At 39.7% G+C, this 20,750-nt stretch overlaps 1 protein-coding gene across 4 annotated transcripts in view; it reads right to left on the reverse strand.

Annotated features, from left to right (window-relative positions):
* The window catches only part of PCDH9 (protocadherin 9), a 904,042-nt gene that overhangs the window by 319,414 nt on the left and 563,878 nt on the right, over window positions 1-20,750 (reverse strand). For 2 of the 4 annotated variants that reach the window (XM_030566294.1, XM_030566283.1), the window contains exon 3: window positions 14,804-15,005. The exons of 1 other annotated variant lie outside the window; for it this stretch is intronic. In XM_030566294.1, the coding sequence (XP_030422154.1) occupies window positions 14,804-15,005 (202 nt within the window). The remainder of the gene's footprint in view (window positions 1-14,803; window positions 15,006-20,750) is intronic. One more of the 4 variants, XM_030566305.1, reaches the window with a different exon arrangement.

Consider the following 20,750-nt stretch of genomic DNA (forward strand, 5'->3'; position numbering starts at 1 on the left):
GGGACATGGGGGCAAGCAGGACACCGGCCGGCAGAGGGCGCTCTGGGTCAAAAGAGCTAATTCCCAGGATGACTGACAGGAGGTGCTGCACGGGTGAGTCCTTGCCTTGTTACATACATGTAATATTTATTTTCCCAATGTTAGAGAAACAAAATAACTATTGAGTCTCATAGGTTACATAAAGGCTTGTTGTCAAGTTAATGTTATGAATTAATAACACATTTCTCTACTCTAAGACACTTCCATGAGAAAGCGTGGTTACATCAACCCATTGGTATCCTACTTGTGCAATAAAATAAAACCTCTCCCCCGAAAAAAGTAACAAACAACAACAAAACAAATAACAAATCAAACAGTGATTTTCTCTTCTCTGTACAGGGGTTGATCAGAGTTGCAGACACCTATCACATACATGTGAATTCAAAGGGCACCCATTATAGTGAGTGGAGAACTCCACTATAGCTAAGGCAGAGACTAGCTTACTGCTTTACAACTGAATTTTCCAGGTCTTCTATTAATATTATATCACAACGACGGTAGGAAGAGTACTAGGGTAAAGGAAGATATTAGAAGTAAGTTTTCCATCCCTGATGTGGAGTTTAAGTCATATGGTAACATGTCTATGTGTTGGTACAAAGAGCAGGCCTTCATCATTGAGTAATATATAATTATTTTAGCATTAAACCAAACAGTAAATGGAGACAAGTTAATACAGTTCTCTCTGTTTCATTCTAGAAATGTAGAACCATATCTACCTTCAGGTAAGTGGATACCACTTCAACAGAAGTGCAATTCATTTCAATGGAAATTGCGTGAACTTATCTGAGGACAGAGCTTCACTTAAAAAAAATCCAAACAAGTACTTGAAATTAAGAGTTCTTTTCAAATGTCTCAAAATGCCCTTCCAAATTATTGTATGGTGCCTCTACACTGTCTATAGAAGGGGATAATTCACAATTTTGGGAGGCAAAAGCTCATTTTGCTATTTACTTGATGAAGCATTTCAGTTTCTGACTAGATGGTTTTCCATTTACGGCACAAGTATATAGTCATCAGCATTCAGTAACACTGTAGAATTTCTGAGCACCAAGATAAATTACCTTCTACTCCTCCAATGTCATGGCACTCAATAAGATATGCTTACAAGCTAGTACATCTGAAAAGAGAAAAAAACACAAAAAAACAACCTTGTGTGGTGCATAGGTACTCAGAGAAGTAGGAATCAAACAGAAACTATTATCCAGGAAGCGCAAAAGGACAAAACAAAAACAGTTGTCTTTAAACAGAGGTACACTTTACAGGACACTGAAAATGAATGTCATTAATTGGTGTATCTGATTAGCATGGTAATAAAACAAAAGACTGGAAATTAGACAACAACCTTGTTCATTCAAAAAATGCCATTTAAAAGTAACAAATATTGTTTATTCTCTAAAGGAACAAGATTACTTTCTAAGCGGATGGAATTGGAGTCACATTCCCATTATTTCTCAAAACCAGAAGCAGGAATGATTTTGTGGATATATACATCTACAGAATAATATTAGCTGTCAACTCCATATCTTGTAAAAGAGTACGTGAAAGACCTAAAAAAAAGCATTGCCTCGCTTAGTTCAAGAGTTGGCATATCTTGTGATCAGCCTCTTTTAGACAAAGCTGGGCATGAAAATAATAAGGATCACAAATTAGTTTTGTCCCTCAGAATATTTAATGTAAGAAAAATTACAGCAGCAGAAATAAGAATTAAATATGCACAATGTCCAGTCTGTCTAAGGTGTGCTAAAGACTAAGGAAAGCTAACAGGAGCATCAAAACAGCATTAATTGCTGCTCAAAAATTCTACCACTCCATTGGTCATTTGTACCCATTCAAGTGTTGCAAGTGAGATTTCCAGGGACTCAGCAGTGCAATCCTTTTTCACCAGGGTAGTCCTATTGAATGAGCAAATGCTTACCAACGAAAACAGAGATTGCACAGTCAAGTCCACCATTAGAAACTGAATTTGACTAATCAGATAATCAAACTCAGTACTAATGTAACAAACCAAGATATTAATCAAAAACCCTAGAATACTAATTTCCCTAGAGTTTCCTGAAAGAGTCTCAAAAACAAACAAACAAATAACAAACTGTATGTGACATATTATATGCTTCACTGCCCTAGGATTTTGGAAAAATCACCACTATCATTAATTGATTTTGTGTCACACGATTAGAACTAGTTTGCCTTCTGGAATACCCCAGAATTCACACACAGTTCTCCCGATCCATTCAATTATGCCTGAAAAATTGGATTTTATTCAGTTGTTCATCTTATTTCTATTTTTTACAGAATGATAAATGGGAAAAGAAGACAAATCTGGCCAACTGGAGAAATCATGCTAACTGGCAGAGCATCTCACTGAAAATACAGTGGCTTCCGACTTTAAACAACAATCATGCAATTTAAAATTTCTACAATGAAGCCAAATATTTGGGTTTTTTTGTTATAGAACTGACATTTGGACTAGACATTTCTCAGAGATTCATAGCACTTGCAATGAAACTGAAGCAAGTTTCAAGCTAGAGTGGTTAGTAAAAAATCAGTTTGAAATTCAGTGGTTTCAAATGAAAATCTTACAAAATTCAGTGGTTTTGACATGAATTCAGGAAAACTATAACCATTTCAAGCTGAGCTTGCTTGTTTGCCTCTTTCACCTTATATTTTGGTTTCACTCAATCTTGAAAATCAGCAAAAAAAAAAAATAAAAGGATGCCAAGACCTACATATATGTACAGAAGGAGATAGAAGAGAAAATAGATCACCTGACTTCCAGTGAACTGAAACCACTGACTTTCACACAGCTCTAAGATTAAATTTAGCCCACTGAAGCAGATGCAAACTCCAGTGACTTCAAAAGAGTTTTCAACTGCTTACGCCAGGCCTGGATTTAACCCTGGGGATCAATGTATAATATGTAATAGGTGGTCAATAAATGAGAAACACAGTTGGCAAAATTTCCTCCATTTTTAATTAAAAAAAATTCTTATATAGATATTTCAAATAACCCTAGTGATGTGAAAGATGGTACAAGTCTTATCTCTTCCATTCTCTTAGATTTCCTCCCATTTGTTCTCCATTCAGTCATTGACTGTGGCTAAGTGAAAGGAAATCTAAGCTGATGTAACTTACATGCTGAGGAGCCTGTGTCAGAAGATAGCTTTAATAAACACCACAATGTTAGTAGTTGTTCTCTCTTCTCCGAGTCAGATTCTTCCATCACTGAAGTCAGTAGAGCTATTGGATTTATGGCAGTGTAATTAAGAGCAGAGTCTAGCTCTGGGTGTGTAAGATACATCCAATGTAGACTTTTAAAATTCACATTCAGTGGATCACATTCAGAGGTGATGTGTAAGGGTAGTAAATATTGTGTTTGTATGTGATTGTCAGTCTAAATTTATATGTTAGTGTAACTTACATGTCCGAGAGATCATTTGAAGATGCATGTTACTTATAATGCTAAATTCTCTCTGTCTCGTCACTGGATTTGTCCCCTAGTGTCTGACTTTTGCAAATACGTTTATCAAGATATCTATTCAAACAAACTAGAGGATAATACATATAATCTTGTTTATGGAGATCTTAATTCCTTCTGTTTATAGACTCCAAGTTAAAAATGATACTGGACCAATACTTGGCAATTTTCCAGAGATGAGCACCAGCTTCTAGGGGGAAGGATAATGGTATGTATGAATGTAATTTAAATGAGTCAGGACAAGTTTTACATTTTAATTAAGTTGAAATATGAGCTATAAGTAATATCAGATATTTCCCTACACTTTCACAAATATGTATTAAAATTAAAGCACACAGCAAGTCTTGACATAGTCAGTAATCAGTTTTTCCTCTATTTTGACACCCTTCCATAAAAATCTGGAACTCCAGTTTCAGAACAGGTTAGAGCAGGGGTCAGCAACCTCTGGCATGCAATTCGCCAGGGTAAGTACCCTGGCGGGCCGGACCAGTTTGTTTACCTACCGCATCAGCAGGTTCGGCGGATCGCGGCTCCCACTGGTGTGGGCCGAGGGATGTGCTGGCCGCCGCCTCCTGCACTGGCCTGGAATGGTGAACCGCAGCCAGTGGGAGCTGCGGTCTGCTGAACCTGTCGATGCAGCAGATAAACAAACTGGTCCGGCCCGCTAGGGTGCTTACCCTGGCGAGCCGCATGTCAGAGGTTGCCAACCCCTAGGTTAGAGTATGATGGAAAGTTGAGCTTCTGTATCATAATTCACTAATTTTAGTTTTACGTGATGCCAATAAACTTTACAGAAATTAATTTTAGTTTAATAGCCTGCTGTAAATAGAGAAAAGTATTTATTCTAAATCACTGTGGCCAATTACAGAGGATCTGTGCAGCAACATGCCCTCCACCTTTGCCTTTATTCCACTCATGTTACATTTTTCTACTAGTTGCCTGCATGCAGCTCCACAGGGAGAACTTTTAAACATGTGCTGCAAAGTCAGGGAAACTATTTACATGAAAAAGGGTTTTCAGGATTGCAACTTGCTACTGTTACCCATTTTGTAAAATCTGCATGATTATTTATAAATAAACCTAAAATTTAGTCATAGAGGTTATGGAATCACAACATCCGTGACTTCCATGACTCCAGGACTCCAGCCTGCGGTGGCTGGGAGCTGCAGGATCCCCCGCCACCCATGGGGGCTGGGAGCTGCGGGGTACCCCCGCCGCCTCTGGCGCCCCCACAGCTCCCAGCCCTCAGGCAGCAGGGGAACCCCTGAGCTCCCGGCCCTCATGGTCAGTGGGGGTATCCCACAGCTCCCAGTTGCTGTGAGCAGTGGGGGATCCTGGAGCTACAGGCAGCAGGAGAACCCTGCAGCTCCAGCTCCCATCCGCCATGGGCCCCTGGGGATGTGGGCAGTGGGAGTACCCTACCACTCCTGGATACCGCAGGGGCACCCCACAGCTCCCAGACTCCACAGGTGGTGGGAGGGCCCCCGTAGCTGCAGGTAGCAGGGGTACCCCACAGGCCCCAGCTGCTGCAAGTGGCGGAAGGTCGCACAGCGTCCAGCCATGGGTGGCAAGGGGTCCCTGGAGCTCTGACACCTAACCCACAGTGGGAGCCTTGGAGCTCCTAGTTGCTGCACAGCTTCCCTGTTTCAGGTGGTGTGGGGACCCAAAGCTCACCATTTTGGCACATATATTTTTAGTAAAAGTCTCAGATGGGTCATGGCTTCCATGATTTTTTCTTTATTGTCCATGACCTGTCCTGACTTGTATTAAAAATATCCATGACAAAATCTTAACCTTATTTACAAATGATTTCCAGCATGGAGTGTAGCATAAGAAACGTAACTGACACTGAAACTGCAATTTTCTTTTGTTGCTCTAATTTTTATCAGTTACTGGGATAGCTATAAAATTGGTTTGAGTTTCTCTGTTTTAATCCTAATGTAAAGAGACCTTTGTGTTTAGCTGCTGAGGCATGAAGAAATACCCGCTGACATCAAAACATAAGAATCTGTACAGAAGGAAATCAATAAAAGCACTGCCTGTGTTTTAGGGGTTTTATGAGGAGGGATTTTCCCCTGTTGTGGGCATTTAAGTTGAAATTGTGGTTATGTCATTTTAACCTTGAGACTATTATAAAAGGTCTGGATGATTAAGTGGTGAAGCATGCAGCATTTGTCACTTTTCTCTTATATAGTGTCCAGATTTGGAGTCCACACTTAAAAAGGATGTTGAAAAACTGAAAAATGTTCAGAAAAGAGCTACCAATATGAGTCAACATTTAGAAAACTTGACTTACAGTCAGGTTAAGAAGCACAGTCTGCTTAGTTTATCAAAGTGAAGGTAAAGAAGTAACTTGATTGCTGTCTATAAGTAACTGAGTGTTGGATAGATTTTTCATCACTTGAAGTCTTTAAGTCTGGATATCTTTTGAAAATGTGGTGTAGTTCAGGGGTGGGCAAACTTTTTGGCTTGAGGGCCACACCTGGGTGGGGAAATTGCATGCAGGGCCAGGGCAGGGCATTGTGTTGTGGAAGGGAGTGCAGGATGTGGGAGGTGGTGCGGTGTGCAGGAAGGGACTCAGGGCTGGGGAAGAGGAGGGGTGGAGGCTGTATGAGAGGATACAGAGAAGGGGATTTGGGTGCAGGAGGGGTGTGGAGTGCAAGGGGGGCTCAGGGCAGGGGTGCAGGGAGGGGTGCGGGAGGGGGCTCAGGACAGGGGATTGGGGTGTGGCAGGGGGCTCAGGGGGCAGGGAGTTGGGGTGTATGAGGGGTTTGGGCTCCAGGTCAGCACCACTTACCTGGAGTGGCTCTAGGGTGGCAGCAGCGCACACCAGGGCCAGGGAAGGCTCCCTGCCTGTCCGCCCTGGCCTTACACTGTGCCACTCCGGGAAGCAGCTGGCACCATCTCCCTGTGGCTCCTGGTGGCGGGGGCAGAGGGCTCCGTCTGCTGCTCTTGCCGTGCCTCCAGATACCTCTCCCGAAGCTCCCATTAGCCGTGGCTCCCCATTCCCGGCCAATGGGAGCTGCCGGGAGCGGTGCCTGGAGGCGAGGGCAGCACACAGAGCCCTCTGCCCCACTCCCACCAGGGGCCACAGAGATGTGGTGCCAGCTGCTCGTGAGAGCAGCGCCGGGCCTGCAGCACCACGGGGGTGGTGATCCTGAAGGCCAGATCCAAAGCCTTGAGGGCCAGATCCAGCCCACAAGCCGTAGTTTGTTCACCCCTGCTGTAGTTATAACAGACATTAAAATGATCACTTTTGGTCTTAAGAATCTATGAATCTGTATAATGAAAAGATTTCTGAGTGTAGATGGCTTTTTACTATATCAGACATTGTCCGGCTATCCTGACAGGAGGACAGGAGACATTGCATATGTGTTAATCAGGCCGCAACTTTATTATTGGATTTCTGGGACAAAGCAGCAGATAAAAGTGTACAGTGCGGATAACCCCATTTCATTCAATATCTACCTGGTGGCTTCTGCCAGCCCCCCTCTCTTTCCATTCTAGTCCCCAGTCAACCCATTGCTGGGACCTTACCATCCCCGCTCTCAAATGAGGGTTAAGGTGTGCTATCAAGGAAACAGGGCTTGGCTCCCTGCCATGCAAGTTACAGAAGCCTCTAGGCTACCCTCCTCATTCCTCTCCTTTAACAAACACCTCCTTTAAGTCCTTTACCAAGCCATTTATCAAGTCTCTGTATCTCTTCCCTATGGAGTATCTGCACTAAATATCCACCCCACATTTACGAAATGAGTTGCACAGATCAGATTCAAACCTGACTCACATTCCACACATCCTGAATTGGTGCATGGGGAGAAGAGAAAGGAAAACAGGATAAAATTTGGTTCTGTGTCTTCTTTCTAAACTAAGAATGCTGTAGAAATCTTAATAAAATGTTGATACATATCATGCCTCTCAGGGTTTTTTTTTTTAAGAAACAAATACATAGTGCTAAGATTGAATCCAGTCTTCAGTCTATTTTTTAGCTGTTCAGTAGGGTAATTCAGCCAGCTTGTCTCCAGTTCCTCTTGCTACTATTTGCCTGTAGCTAAATGCGACAGTGTAAGATTCTGTGTGAGATATGAACTTGTGTTTAATGAAATGGAGGAAATGTCTCAAAGGCAAATGTTCTTCTTTCAATTCTCAGAATATGAAACACAAAAATAGCTATGGACAGTGATTTATCTAGAGAGAAAAAGTTAACATAGAGGCCTCCCTGGCTACATGTTAAACTGTAAATTCTCTGCTATGAACTTCAGTCTAGCCAAGTGGAACAAGCAACTTTGGAGCAGTAAAGAAAAGCAAGGATTATACAGTGGCAATAGACTGTTAAGGTTAAAACACCATCACCCACTGGCCCCTGTGATAGTAACACTGTAAACCAGAGTTCTTTGCATGAAAGGATTAGCTTCTGCACATGGGACCCTGTCATATGACCAAGCTTAATACATGTGTCTGATGAAGTGGGTATTCACCCACAAAAGCTCATGCTCCAATACATCTGTTAGTCTATAAGGTGCTACAGGACTCTTTGTTGCAAGTTTAATACAAGACACTCTTGCCATAACTCTGAACTGTAATAATAATTAAACCATGCCACTGAAATATTCCTGCTTATTACTGGAATTATATTATAATTTAATTCCCCTGAAATCATTTCACTAAACAACTGTATCATTAGGTTTATTCAAATGTGTGGTCTCGTGTTTTGTAAGCCACACTGAAACAATTTTTTTTTAATATACTGGAAATAAAAAGCGTTGTAATTATAGCATTAATGGCAGACTTGAGTTATTTTAGACATTGCTTCCAAGAACATGGAATTACTTCCAAATTTTTATTTTTATTTTGAATACCCTCGGGCATTATAAAACAATTTTCTTCTTTTTATATTTAGAAGTGAAACCTTTAAAATGCCAAGGTTGTGTTACAGTTTTTCACCCAAGCCCTGTTTTCCTTACATAAAGGCATAATTTTGGGTTATGTAACATTTATATATATTGCTTATTAATTATGGGTAGAAATTAGGCAAACATATGAAGGACAAATATTTTTTCTCTCTGCTTCTTACTTATTTCCACAGACGCACATCTGAAATGTATAATAGGCTTTCTCCCCAGAGCAGTTCCCACAGTCGGTTAAATATATGCTATTTCTCTTTATCTCTTTGAGGGAGAATGAATCACATCCACAGCTTGAAGCTATCAAAATGTAATTTCATCAAGCAAGTTCATGAAAGTACACATTTCACCTTCTTTACACTAGGAGGCACATTTTTCCTACATACAATTCTATCATTCTGTTAACCCATCTAATGGTTACATTCAATATAGCCAACATTTCCAGTTTAAATGAGAGTACTTAGTAAAGGCTGCTAAACGAGCAGTGAAAGCAGGATCCTTAACTAATAAGGGCTCGTTTAATGCTGATGAAAATCGAAACTGTACTAGCAAGAAAACAACACTGAGCACCTGCCTGCTGAACTACAAAAGAAACATTCCAGATTAAAATACATCCAATTCTACTCTTAATGTCAACAGGTCATAAAACAGGATGTTTCTGTTAACATTACACTTTGTAATAAACACATTAAAAAGCCACAAAGCAAGCAGAAGAGATGCAATAAAGTCATGTTGGTAATATGCAATTTCTACTAGACTTTAGGGCAATTTGGTGGTTTTGCAGGTTCGTATCTGACATACTGAGAGATAAAATCTGGCAACAATTGAAACCTTTGGAACTATTTTCCCTTTTAATAGCTTTCTTAGGAAGAGTGAGAAGTGAAATGAATAGTCTTTTAAATTCAAAAATATTCTTCATTTAGAAACAGCTTGGGTCAGAAATACATACACCAGAAATCAAAATGTGGCCGACTAATATTTAAACCTCTACTTTTGCAAATTCCTTTAAAAGCTCTCCTTCTTTTATGTCAAATTACAGGGTTGGGGGGGGTCATTATTTTTCTCTTTTTAATTATATATTCTCAATGGAGCAATCAGAAATCCCTGTTCTACTTCCTCTTTGGGCTTACACATAATACTTCATTTTATTATGTTTCAAGATGGTTGCAAACAATTGACTTATTATAAATTGACTGATTTCAATTTGTCCTGGTCTACACTGACCACAAAGTCATGGTCAACATGGTGTCATTTTACATGGCTGTTCATAATTGTGTTTAAGAATGGCAACATTTTACAAATTAATGTTGTGTGTGAAATTAAGTCATCTCAGCCATAACTCTTGAATTTGAATTAGTTGTTGTTACTAACCTATAATAATGCCACAGAGCTCATGAAAATATATGGAAGGATGCAATTTTTCACCCACAATATATTGCTCACTGACAGAAGAGTTCTGATAAAATAGGATAACCTTGGGATATACTGGTGCATCAAGTGAAAGGTGAACTTTTATAGTTGTTTAATTGTCAATTATCATTGATCATACAAGTCTGAGATGGCAAACACCTATAGGTGGATTAGATGAAAGTTTCAAGAATAAGATATTCATTCATCATAGCTTTGTGAGATGGCTGGAAAAAAGGGGATTGTTACCTCTTTAAAGGCTCCCTCTACTACTGGTAGCAGAGGTAGAGGAAGGAAGAAAATAGACCTATACAGAATAGGGAGGATAAGAAAATAGCTTAATCAGGTTGTGGGGTGGGGAGGGACACTGCCCTTCCTGCTGACTGAAAGAGTGGGAGTATTTATACTACGTGCAGTCCCAGAAAAGCTTGCTTTTGCCTAGATTGGGCTGGCAGTACCCATCCTCCAACTCATAGAATCTAAAAAAGAGTCAGGTCCCTTTATGATCTGCTGCAGGCATCATGCTAGTTGTCCTTTCTTCCTTGAGGGCTGGGGAGTAAGTAATTTGTCCCTCACTTCCAGACCAGCCAAAGTGAAGTGGAATATTTTTTTTCCTTCCCCATAGTGGGTCTGGGATCCAGTGGGTGGGGCAGGGAAGTTAGGTTATAATGTCACAAATTAGTACATAAAACTTATGGTGGATGTCCAGTGTGGGTATCAGTATGGAAGGGTTACTGTTATCAGAGAAAATGGATTAAAAAAGGATGTAAAGCAAAGCAAGCCCCCTCCTTTTTAGCGCCCTTAATCCTCTTATAAGGAGAGGGTGGCAGGGTAAATGATTAAGGAAATATGATGCACTGTACAATTTGTGGTTGGTTACTCCCAGATATCTTAAGTGAATAAAATTGCAGACTAATTAAACTAAATCCATTGCCTTCTGTTTTTCTTCTGGCATGGCTGGAAAATGTGAGCCTACACAAAGTTGACAGGTTAAGTGTCCTAAACCAATCTTGGAGTATGCAGATCCTGATTAAAGTGCTTATTTATTTATTTTCTATTTATCCTGCCTCTCTTGTCTGCCCTCCAGTAGTGGTGACAATATTTAGCTAAAAAAACTAGTGTTTGTAATCTCTCTTACTTTCATAAGATATTGGTGTCTTTAATATTAGCTAGGGGAATTTCCTCTGGCTGTGTATGCCCTTTTCATTAGACTAGTGTAATTATAACTCCCTTGTCTCTTCGTAGGCTGGCAACACTTACAAAACATAACAGTGAGTTTCTAATGCAGTAGATCATTCAGCTATGAGAATATTTAACTGATTCTTCAACATTGCAGGCTGTCCAAAACTGCCCCTTGCCTCCTGTCCAAACTTAATTAAAGCAGCAACATACCACTATCAGGAAACAATGGCTACATCTTTATTTACATAAATTTATGGTATGCAACAATAAAAACACACCATTCACAAAAAAATTGAAGTCATTCACCAAAATGGTTGTCAACATTTAACAGGTCTTTCCGGGCAGAAATAGCATCCTGCTTCAACAAACTGAGCACACCTTGCATTAGAACTCGCTTTGCAAGGGATAGTGAAGGACAAGTTTGGCCCCACATGTACAGATACATTATTAGACAATCATTACAAATAGTCCCATGACTATGCTTCTTTTCATTTTTGTGGAAACAGTTAAAGAGCACTACAAACCTTGCTCTGTAATATTTACCACACTACATTTGCAGCAGTATTTATGCATGGGAACACTAACATGAAATTAGATACTAGATACTGACTAAAAAAAATCATGAAATTGCCTAGTCTGTTCTCATTTACACCTGAAGAGAAATAATAAAAATAAATAAATAAACAAATACACAGTGCAAATAGAGAAAAGTTAATTGGAGTTTCAAAATTTCAAATTTCAAAATGGAGCCATTGATCACTACCCGTTGAGCCTGATGATTCTATGAACGTGTTATTTGTTGTAACACAAATAAGGAACTTTGAAAAAAATAGAATATTCAGACAATTGTACTACTACCTACCTAGTACAATTCTTATTACACATGATAGTGTCATTTACTGTTGTGATTACACAAGAGAAAGAGTAATGGAGAATGAGGCTTTTTATTAAAGAAATATTGAACTTTGATGCTATTTTTGAGGTGTGGATGTCTAACTTGTAATTATTATTACACAGTTTTTTGTTTTCTGAGAGACTTTTACATATATAACACCTCCAGACTAACATCAAAGTTACAGATTTATTTTAAAAATCCTCATTTATGACCTCCTTATATTTTCTGTAAAATGGATATAAATATGACCATTCTGATTTGGAAACATTTTACACTCTCTTTTTGAGTATTTTGTTCCAGTGTAAATCATGGGTGTGTTGAATGAGAGAGGAACATAAAGCCCCTCAAAAGTCTTAATGTGTCCATTTTTTTCTTTTGACCACAGATATGGTTAAATATTAGGATTACAAAGAAATCACAAAGCTTGTCTGTTTCTCTGTATTTTTAAAGATTTAATCTAATGCATATGTTTCATTAATATAACAATATGGGTTTTCACTAAGATCCTCCCCCACAGCCCCCCCGCATAATTGCACCTGTCATCCCAAATATTCACAATGCTTTTAAACCATGCACACTATAGTAGGAATCACTTCAACAACCACTGAAATCAAACTACCTCTAGGGTTGAATGCAACAACTCTTTAACATTGCACAGCAATAATACACTATAGATTAAGACAGGAAGTGTCAAAGATTACCATATCCAATTGACACAAAATCAGTAATTTAGGTAGGCAGAATGTAATTACTCACATCCTAATTTTACCCTAACGCTGGGTAGAACTTCTACTCCTGTAAAGATGCCATAGGATCTTTCAGGCCCATAAACTGTTGCAAACTATTTCACATATCATAATAAAAAAATAGGCATCTTCAGCCACACAGTGACCACTTCATTGTTGCTTGGGCAATAACTAAGTAAGGACTCAAGAGTTAAGAGTGGAATCTACATAATCACCAGTGCCTCATAACCTTGGTTTCCTGGAATGACGCCTGTGAAATAAATTATTATGGTCTGGTTAGCTTCTAAGATCTGATGAGATATAAAAGACATTATTTAAATGTATGTTTTAATTCAGTCTGATAAAATAATTAGTATAGGAAACTATATTCCCATGCCTCACTAACCTTCAGTACAGCTTGACCACTAGTTTCTCATAGACTTGCCATGAATTTAGTGTCCCCAAAGACTAAATTGTGTATAATCACATCGGTTACAGACATCACTAAAACAGATATATTCATATGAGCTTTAAACACATCTGCCGACTTCGGTGAGTTAGATAATTTGTAATTAATATTGCATGACTGCACGGTGCAGTTGACACCTATTCACTAATGGAGAAACACTCTCATGTAAGACCTTTGTACAGAGTTTACTGATCCTGCTCTTTATTCAGCTTTGTTTGATGGACTTGTATGCTATGTGCTATATAGAGATATACAGCTCAGTATCAGCAAAGTCCATGCTACAGTGCATACAGGTAATGAATGAAGCCTTAAGACAGCCCTGTACTCTAGTTAAATATGTCACTCTTCTCTTGCATGGACAGGGAATTAACAGGATAATTCCACTTAAACTAATCAATTACATATACTATACACATTTTTCGTTCTCACCGGTCCTTGTGTTTTTGTGGACTTAAGGTCACAGTTTGGGCTGGCCAGAAAACAACATTTCCATTTTGTGAAAAATTTCAAGCTTTGGGAATTTGTTTTTGCAGAACAAGACCAAGACCATTCAACAGTTTTAATGAAAAAACAACAAAAACATGTATGTGATAGAGAGACAGAGACTACATAAACTCCATAACAGCCAATAGCCCAGTGGTTAGCATGCTTACATATGATATGGTAGGCCCAGCTTCAAATCTCAGCTTTAAATTAAACTATTGGTTATTATATGGAGTGTCTGTCTTTCTGTCTCTCTCCCCCTTGAGAAATGTTCCCAGCAAACATTTTGTCAAAACCAATGTGTTTCTGTGAAGTTTAGGTTTTGATGAATCAGCATTTTCCAAAGACAAGACACTGTCAAAAAATTCCCAAGGAGCCCTAGTCACATTACCTGTAGAGTCCTCAGTTCAGATGTATGATTCTCCCATTATCACTTGCTGAGCTGCATCTATAGTGCAGGATGCAAGCATTATATTTTCAATATACTGTAAAAATTAATTAAAATTAAAAAGAAAAAGTAGTTTACCAAATATATAGACATGGTGGGTGCCAGCCAAACTGCCCATGTGGAACATCATAGATGAAACTCATATCCATTAGAGCCAAATATGAGCTACCCCACCCTCTCAAACTAACAGAGAATCTCCATTTACTTTTGCAAGCAGAAGGGCTTTCAATGTGACAGCTATAGAAAGAAGTGGTATCTATATGCAAACTAGCCAGAAAACTATATGTACCCTATTTTGCTCCATTTTTAAACTTAGTTCAATGAAAAATATCACCTACAATTGATTGTTCCTTTGATCTCCAATAGGTATTTAGGATGATTTCAAATCCCATCCCACAGTGAAGACAGACGCATCATTGTAAGAAGAAAGTGCATAGGTAAATACTAAACAACATTGCAAATGATAACAAAGACAAGCAAACTACCTTGTAGAACTTCCTTCTTTCTTGTTTTTTCTACTCATCATGTAGTCTGTTTATACGTTTCCCAAATAAGCACAATTTTTTTTAACATGTGGGTTTTTTTTTACAATCAACATTGCAACATGATATTTCAGGCAACTAATTTAACATGCTGTAAATTCTACCGAACTGCTGTGACTAAATATCCATGCACATGCTCCACATCCCTCAGCTTAAACATTTTTTTTTAAAGTAAAAAGGGAAAACAAAACAAACAACCTCTACAAAAGACTACCAAAGCCTTGAAAGTCAACTCACCGGAGTTGGGGTCAGAGTTGCCATCAGCTTCAGTCCTCTTGTCCGGTGAGGCCTGGTCGTAGAATTCGTCCTGTGGCTGAACCAGAGGGAGAGGGTGTGAGATCAGGGTTCCACTACCCACAGGCTCATGGTCTCCTAGACCACTGTCACTGCAGCTTTCCTGGGAGCCATCAGGGAGGTGAAACGTAACACGGCGCTGGGACTACAAAGAAGAGCACAGGACATGCTGATTAGTGCTCTTTTTTTCTGTTCTTTCTCTTAAAAAAAAAAAAGACTCTTGTGGCACTTTTTTTTAACCCTGTACAGCAACCCAGGGAAGAAGGCATGCAGGAGAGTGGAGGTTCAGAAGTTTCCATGAGCTCATCTCTGAAGCAAGCGTCCCAACAGAAAGCGCTTTTATGTGTTTTTTGCCATGTTAAAAGGGACGACATACAAATCTTGTCTCGAACAACAGAAATCTTTGGGAACTATGCTAAGAAAAGTAGGCAATGGAACAGTGACGATTGAATCATCCACTGAAATCAGCAAACAGTGTGAACATATCACCTACACAATCAGTGTGTGTATCTTAAAACTTTTCCCCACTCTTTCCAGAACCAGAATGATAAAAGTCTATTTAATTATATTATCCATTGTTGTGTGCTGTGTTGTTGTAGACATGCTGGCCTGAGGATACTAGAGAGACAAGGTGCATGAGGTCATATTTACTGAACCAACTTCTGCTGGTGAGAGAGGAAAGTTTTCTAGCTACACATATCTGAGGCAGAGATCTGTGTGGCTCACAAGCTTGTCTCTCTCACCAAAAGAAGTTGGTCCAATAAAAGATATTACCTCACCCACCTTGTCTCTCTATTTAAAGATACTAACACTTAGCATTTATAACATTGCTTTGAAATTACAGTGATTAACTAGGATTCACAGAACACATCCATGGAGTAGCTGATTACTACAATAATTTTACAGAGGGGAAGACTATGGTTAGATGCTTTGCTCAATGGAACAGCGTGAGTCAGAGCCAGGATTAAAAGTTATCTCAAATTACAGGACAGGACTAAGGGAATCTGACCAAAATATTTGCACAGGATACACCTGAAATGGTTAACAATCTTTTAAATAATAATAAATCTTGATTTTTAAACAACTCTCGACTAAGGAAGTAAGCTAACTTTGTGAATTGAGACCAAAAAATGATCAAGTAATTCCTCATGAGTCACATAGTGTTGCAAGATGCAAACTCCCCCTTTTAGCAGCTAGTGACTACGGAAAAGAATGAAGTTTTTCATAAAAGCAGTATGATCATAATATTAAGTGTATCATGAGATAACGCTACATTCTCAGACACTGGAGGCAACTAGAGCATCCTAAGAGAGGAGATACTTTAAGTTAAGCACATATTCCCTCACAATCTGAATTGTAGTAGTAGACAGTTTGAGTGATCTGGTTAGATAAGATGGTATGGGATCCAGGATAGATTCACAATCTTAGTACTGAGCTTTGGAAGCCTTTAGATTCTAATGCCGCCCCCCTGGCTTGTCTGACTGAAGTCAATAGGAGCAGCATTGAGCCCATATTCATTATGATGTGGAGAAAATCTAGAGATAACACTATTAATTGTGTGTTTACTCATTTCAGCCGTTTGAAAACAGTTGTGCAAGATAATCAATATCCTCCTCCGGACTTCCTTTTTATTCATCGTACTTGGTCAAACCTAGATGCTTGATTGAACCCATTTTGTTGGATTACTGCTTAATTTAGTATCAAATAAGCTTTTTTTTTTTCACTTTTAAGATATTCCTCACACTGTAATACCAGTTTCCCAGCTGTTGCAAAGTGGTGTAGTTCCATTGAAGTCAATGACCTTTGCCAATTTGTACCAGCCGAGGATTTAGCTCTCAGTGTTTTATGACTAGGCCAAATTTTACATCAAACTATACCAGTTAGTTTATTTTTAGACGTCTTTCACTCTGTAGTTGATTCTCTGAACATACTATGTAATCAGTATTGCTAGCAGATTCTTTTTCCCTTAGAGATGAACAGAATACATTTCAATTCTAAACAAATATAGCTTAATATCTTTTCCTTGTTACCTATCAGCTCTGAGTTCTTGGGGAACCAGGGCACAGTACCAGCCTATCTGACTCACGAAAGACCTCCGACCCCTCCCCACCCCCACCAGCCTCTGCTTGAACCAAAGCTGATCAGAAGAAAGACTTACAAAAAGCAATGAAAAGGAAGGGAGAGACATCTAAATCCCTTTGCATCAATACTGCTCATTCAGGAGGAGGGATAGCTCAGTGCTTTGAGCATTGGCCTGCTAAACCCAGGGTTGTGAGTTCAATCCTTGAGGGGGGCATTTAGGTATCCAGAGCCAAATCAGTACTTGGTCTTGCTAGTGAAGGCAGGGGATTGGACTTGATGATATTTCAAGGTCCCTTCCAGTTCCATGAGATGAGTATATCTCCAAAAGTCGGACACCGAAGCATCTCCATTAGCATACAAAATGGAGAACAGAGATTCCAAGGCAAGAACCACACTGAACTCTGGAACCAGAAAAGTACTGCATGATGGGTAACCTCTGCTCCAGACCTTAATGAACCCACACCTGTACACACCCAGCCCAGTAGTATCAGACCAATTATAGTAATAAATCCTTTATTGGTATCCAAAATACTGAAGCTGCCTAATTGCATTTTGAGCTGCCCATAGCCAGGAATGGTCTGTTCCCATTGTCTAGCCTGTATATTCCCTTGAGCCATCAGTTTACCCACAAACCCATCTAGTGTTCTCCCTTGAACCACTGTTCTATCCCTACAGAAAACCCTACCCATGCTCAAGTAATACTCTGATGCCTGGATCCAAAATCTGCATCAGTTCCATTGGGACTTCATCTTCATCTGACTGATCATACTAGGGACTCTGCCTGTCTCCAGCACTCCAGACCCACAGCTACCACCACTGCTTGGGAACCCTGATCGATTCAAGCTTCACGGAGTGGTGAGAACCCAGCTCGCTCATTCTCTCTCTAGCTAGGTATAGCCTTCTGACCCTGACTTGTGTGATCAGTTATAGTTTTGTAAACCTAACTTTTGTAATCAAATTTAATTTAGATTTAATATCATAACTGTTTTGTTTGTTTGGCTCTCTTTGTATGGTTATTACTTGGCAATAAATAACTTTCATGGTCAGGCTGGTTGCTTCTCTCTCGCTCCCCGCTCATGGGTGTTTTTGGCTTCCCCATTCGCTCTGCAGCAGCACTTCTCATACCTAAGCTAAAAGATCCCTGCAGCACCCAAAAATCCTGTGGTGTTTACTACCAGAACAATTGTAACATGAAAATGGGGATAGGGATGTGTGGAACCTGGGATATATGAGGGTAGCAGCTTGGAAGTACTACTTGACCCAGTCTGCTGAGTCCAGCGGCACATGAGGGTGGCAGACTGAAGTGCCGCTCAATCCAGCCTGCTCAGGGCAGCCTCTCTTCCGGTGCAGTGCCCATGGTATATGAGGGTGACAGCCTGGAGGTCTGTTCAACCCAGTCTACTGAGTCCAGGGACATATAAGGGGTCAGCTTGAGAGTGCTGATTAGCCCGGTCCTCTCAGATGCACTCTGTTAATGTGTGTGCAAATGTTCGTCTGATTCTGGGGCTGGAAGAACCCAGCCCTGGAGAACCTAGGTCCTGCAGGATAGCTTCATTGGGAGGGGACTTGCAGAAGGGAGAAGTAGAGCTCCACATGAAAACACAAGTGACTCAAGCAGCACATTGATAGAATTACAGACACCCCTCCCAAGAGTAACCCTAATAAATGAGTGTACCCCAAAGTAACAGGCAAATCTGGTAATATTCTGCCTTTATCTCCAAACAACCACATTCAGAATTTCCAAAACAAGAGATGATGACACCAGCAGGACTTTCAGCAACACAAGAAAGGCATATTCTTTTAATATTTGTGAAGTAAAAGGGCAACATAAGGCAATATCAATGGTTGAGGAAAACAGATCTCTAAATTAGGGAGCCAATAAAAGTCCGTCTCTTCAGGACTATATAAAATAGTTAAGAAACGATAGGGTTTGACTCAGCTAAACAGAATCATCTGCAATTCCAAGAGCATTCCAAAGGCCTGTAGGGTTACATAGCAAAGAAAGCTGATTGTAGTTAAAACAATAATTCCTGATACTAACAGGCATACACAATCCATTATGGCTGCTTCCATTCCATTGTCATGTCGGGGTGTTATAACAAGGGGATTGGATACATAAGAGTACCTAGATCAGTATGGGTCAGGCTTTTCCTGGCTGATTAATCAGCTGAAGATACATCTCACAGCCTCAACAATGACAGTGGGAGCTCCTTAGCTGACAGCTCAGTTTTTGAAGTTGTCCAGTGAAAGAAGAAAGGTTTCAGCTGTAGTATTGGAGCACCTCACAAATATCAGTGGAATTATTCTCATAACTCTGAGGTCAGCAAGCATTATCTCAATTTTACTGATGGGAAACCAAGGCATATGACCATATGAGACTTGTGAAAGGTCGATCAGGAAACTTAAGGTAGAGCCATGAATACAACACAAGATCTCCCAAATCCCATTCTGGTTCATTAACCCCAAGACAATCTTTCCTTTCCCTACAGCCCAAAATGTGATCCATCCTAACACATCAGGCACCCAAAATAAGGAAGTATTGTGAGCATGCAACATTCCAAGCACCTTCCCAAGCAGTCTTTCCCTCACTTTGTTAACCTTGTTCGCCTTCCAAAACATACTGAACTTTCCTTGAGGAATAACAGCATTGAGGACCACTGTGCTTTTGTTTTGAAAGGAAAGCTGCCCATATTTCTTTTCCTCACTAAGTTATGTCAAACTGTTGGCAGCCAAGGAACTCCCAATATCCTTGTTCCATCTCATCTGTACAGTCACTAACTACAGCATTTCAAATGCATTTTTCCTCCAGATGGGATCAGTCTCTGCTGAATAACAAGCTTAATGATCAATGTACAGCACACCTAAAACATCCTGGTCATGGATGGCAAGCCCTTATGATCTCAATGCAAGCTTTTAGCTGTATTTCATGCACATATATAATACCTCTACTAGCTTGTTAGCACTTTTCACTTTTCTATTTACAAAACTTGTCTGCACTAAATTCACTTTTTAAAATATATGTATTTTTAAATGAGTGACTTTTTCCATGGAGACTGTATTAATAACCAAAACTATTCTAAATATACATTCTTAGCAGATACCATAGCCACTTTGAAGCAGTAAGAAATGGTCCAAGAAGAAAGCAAGCTGGGAATGTACAAGTGTCAGAAATTAATCAGCAACTAAATTTTTGCAGTGACTACAGCAAAACTTAAAGATCTGCGTAATATATAACCATGTATCTTGTGTGAGTAACATTCTATCGTTTAACAAATCCATTAGATCTTGACATCATGGATTTCAGTCCCATTTGAGGTCAACCATGCAACAATCTACATGTGATTAAGTCATCAAATGAGCCTACAAATCACTAAGGCTGGACAAACCATTTGAAAACCTTTCTGCTCTCTAAGATTCTGCTGAGCTGAATCCAAATGTTGCAAGTGAAGGTTCAATATACACCATGACAGTGTGGAGGCTGTTTGTGTCACAACATTGATGCAAACTTGTTTATATCACATCACATTTTGAGCGTTATTTTAGGGAAATACAACTTAGATGGAGTTACTATAAGGTGGGTACATAACTGGTTGGAAAACCATTCCCAGAGACAGGTTTCAGAGTAGTAGCCATCGTAGTCTGTATCCGCAAAAAGAACAGGAGTACTTGTGGCACTTTAGAGAGTAACAAATTTATTTGAGTTATCAGTGGTTCACAGTCATGCTCGAAGGGCATAACGATGAGGTCCCACGGGGATCAGTTCTGGGTCTGGTTCTGTTCAATATCTTCATCAATGATGTAGATAATG

Source organism: Gopherus evgoodei, chromosome 1 (genome assembly GCF_007399415.2).
Source record: "Gopherus evgoodei ecotype Sinaloan lineage chromosome 1, rGopEvg1_v1.p, whole genome shotgun sequence".
NCBI classification, from domain to species: Eukaryota; Metazoa; Chordata; order Testudines; family Testudinidae; genus Gopherus; species Gopherus evgoodei.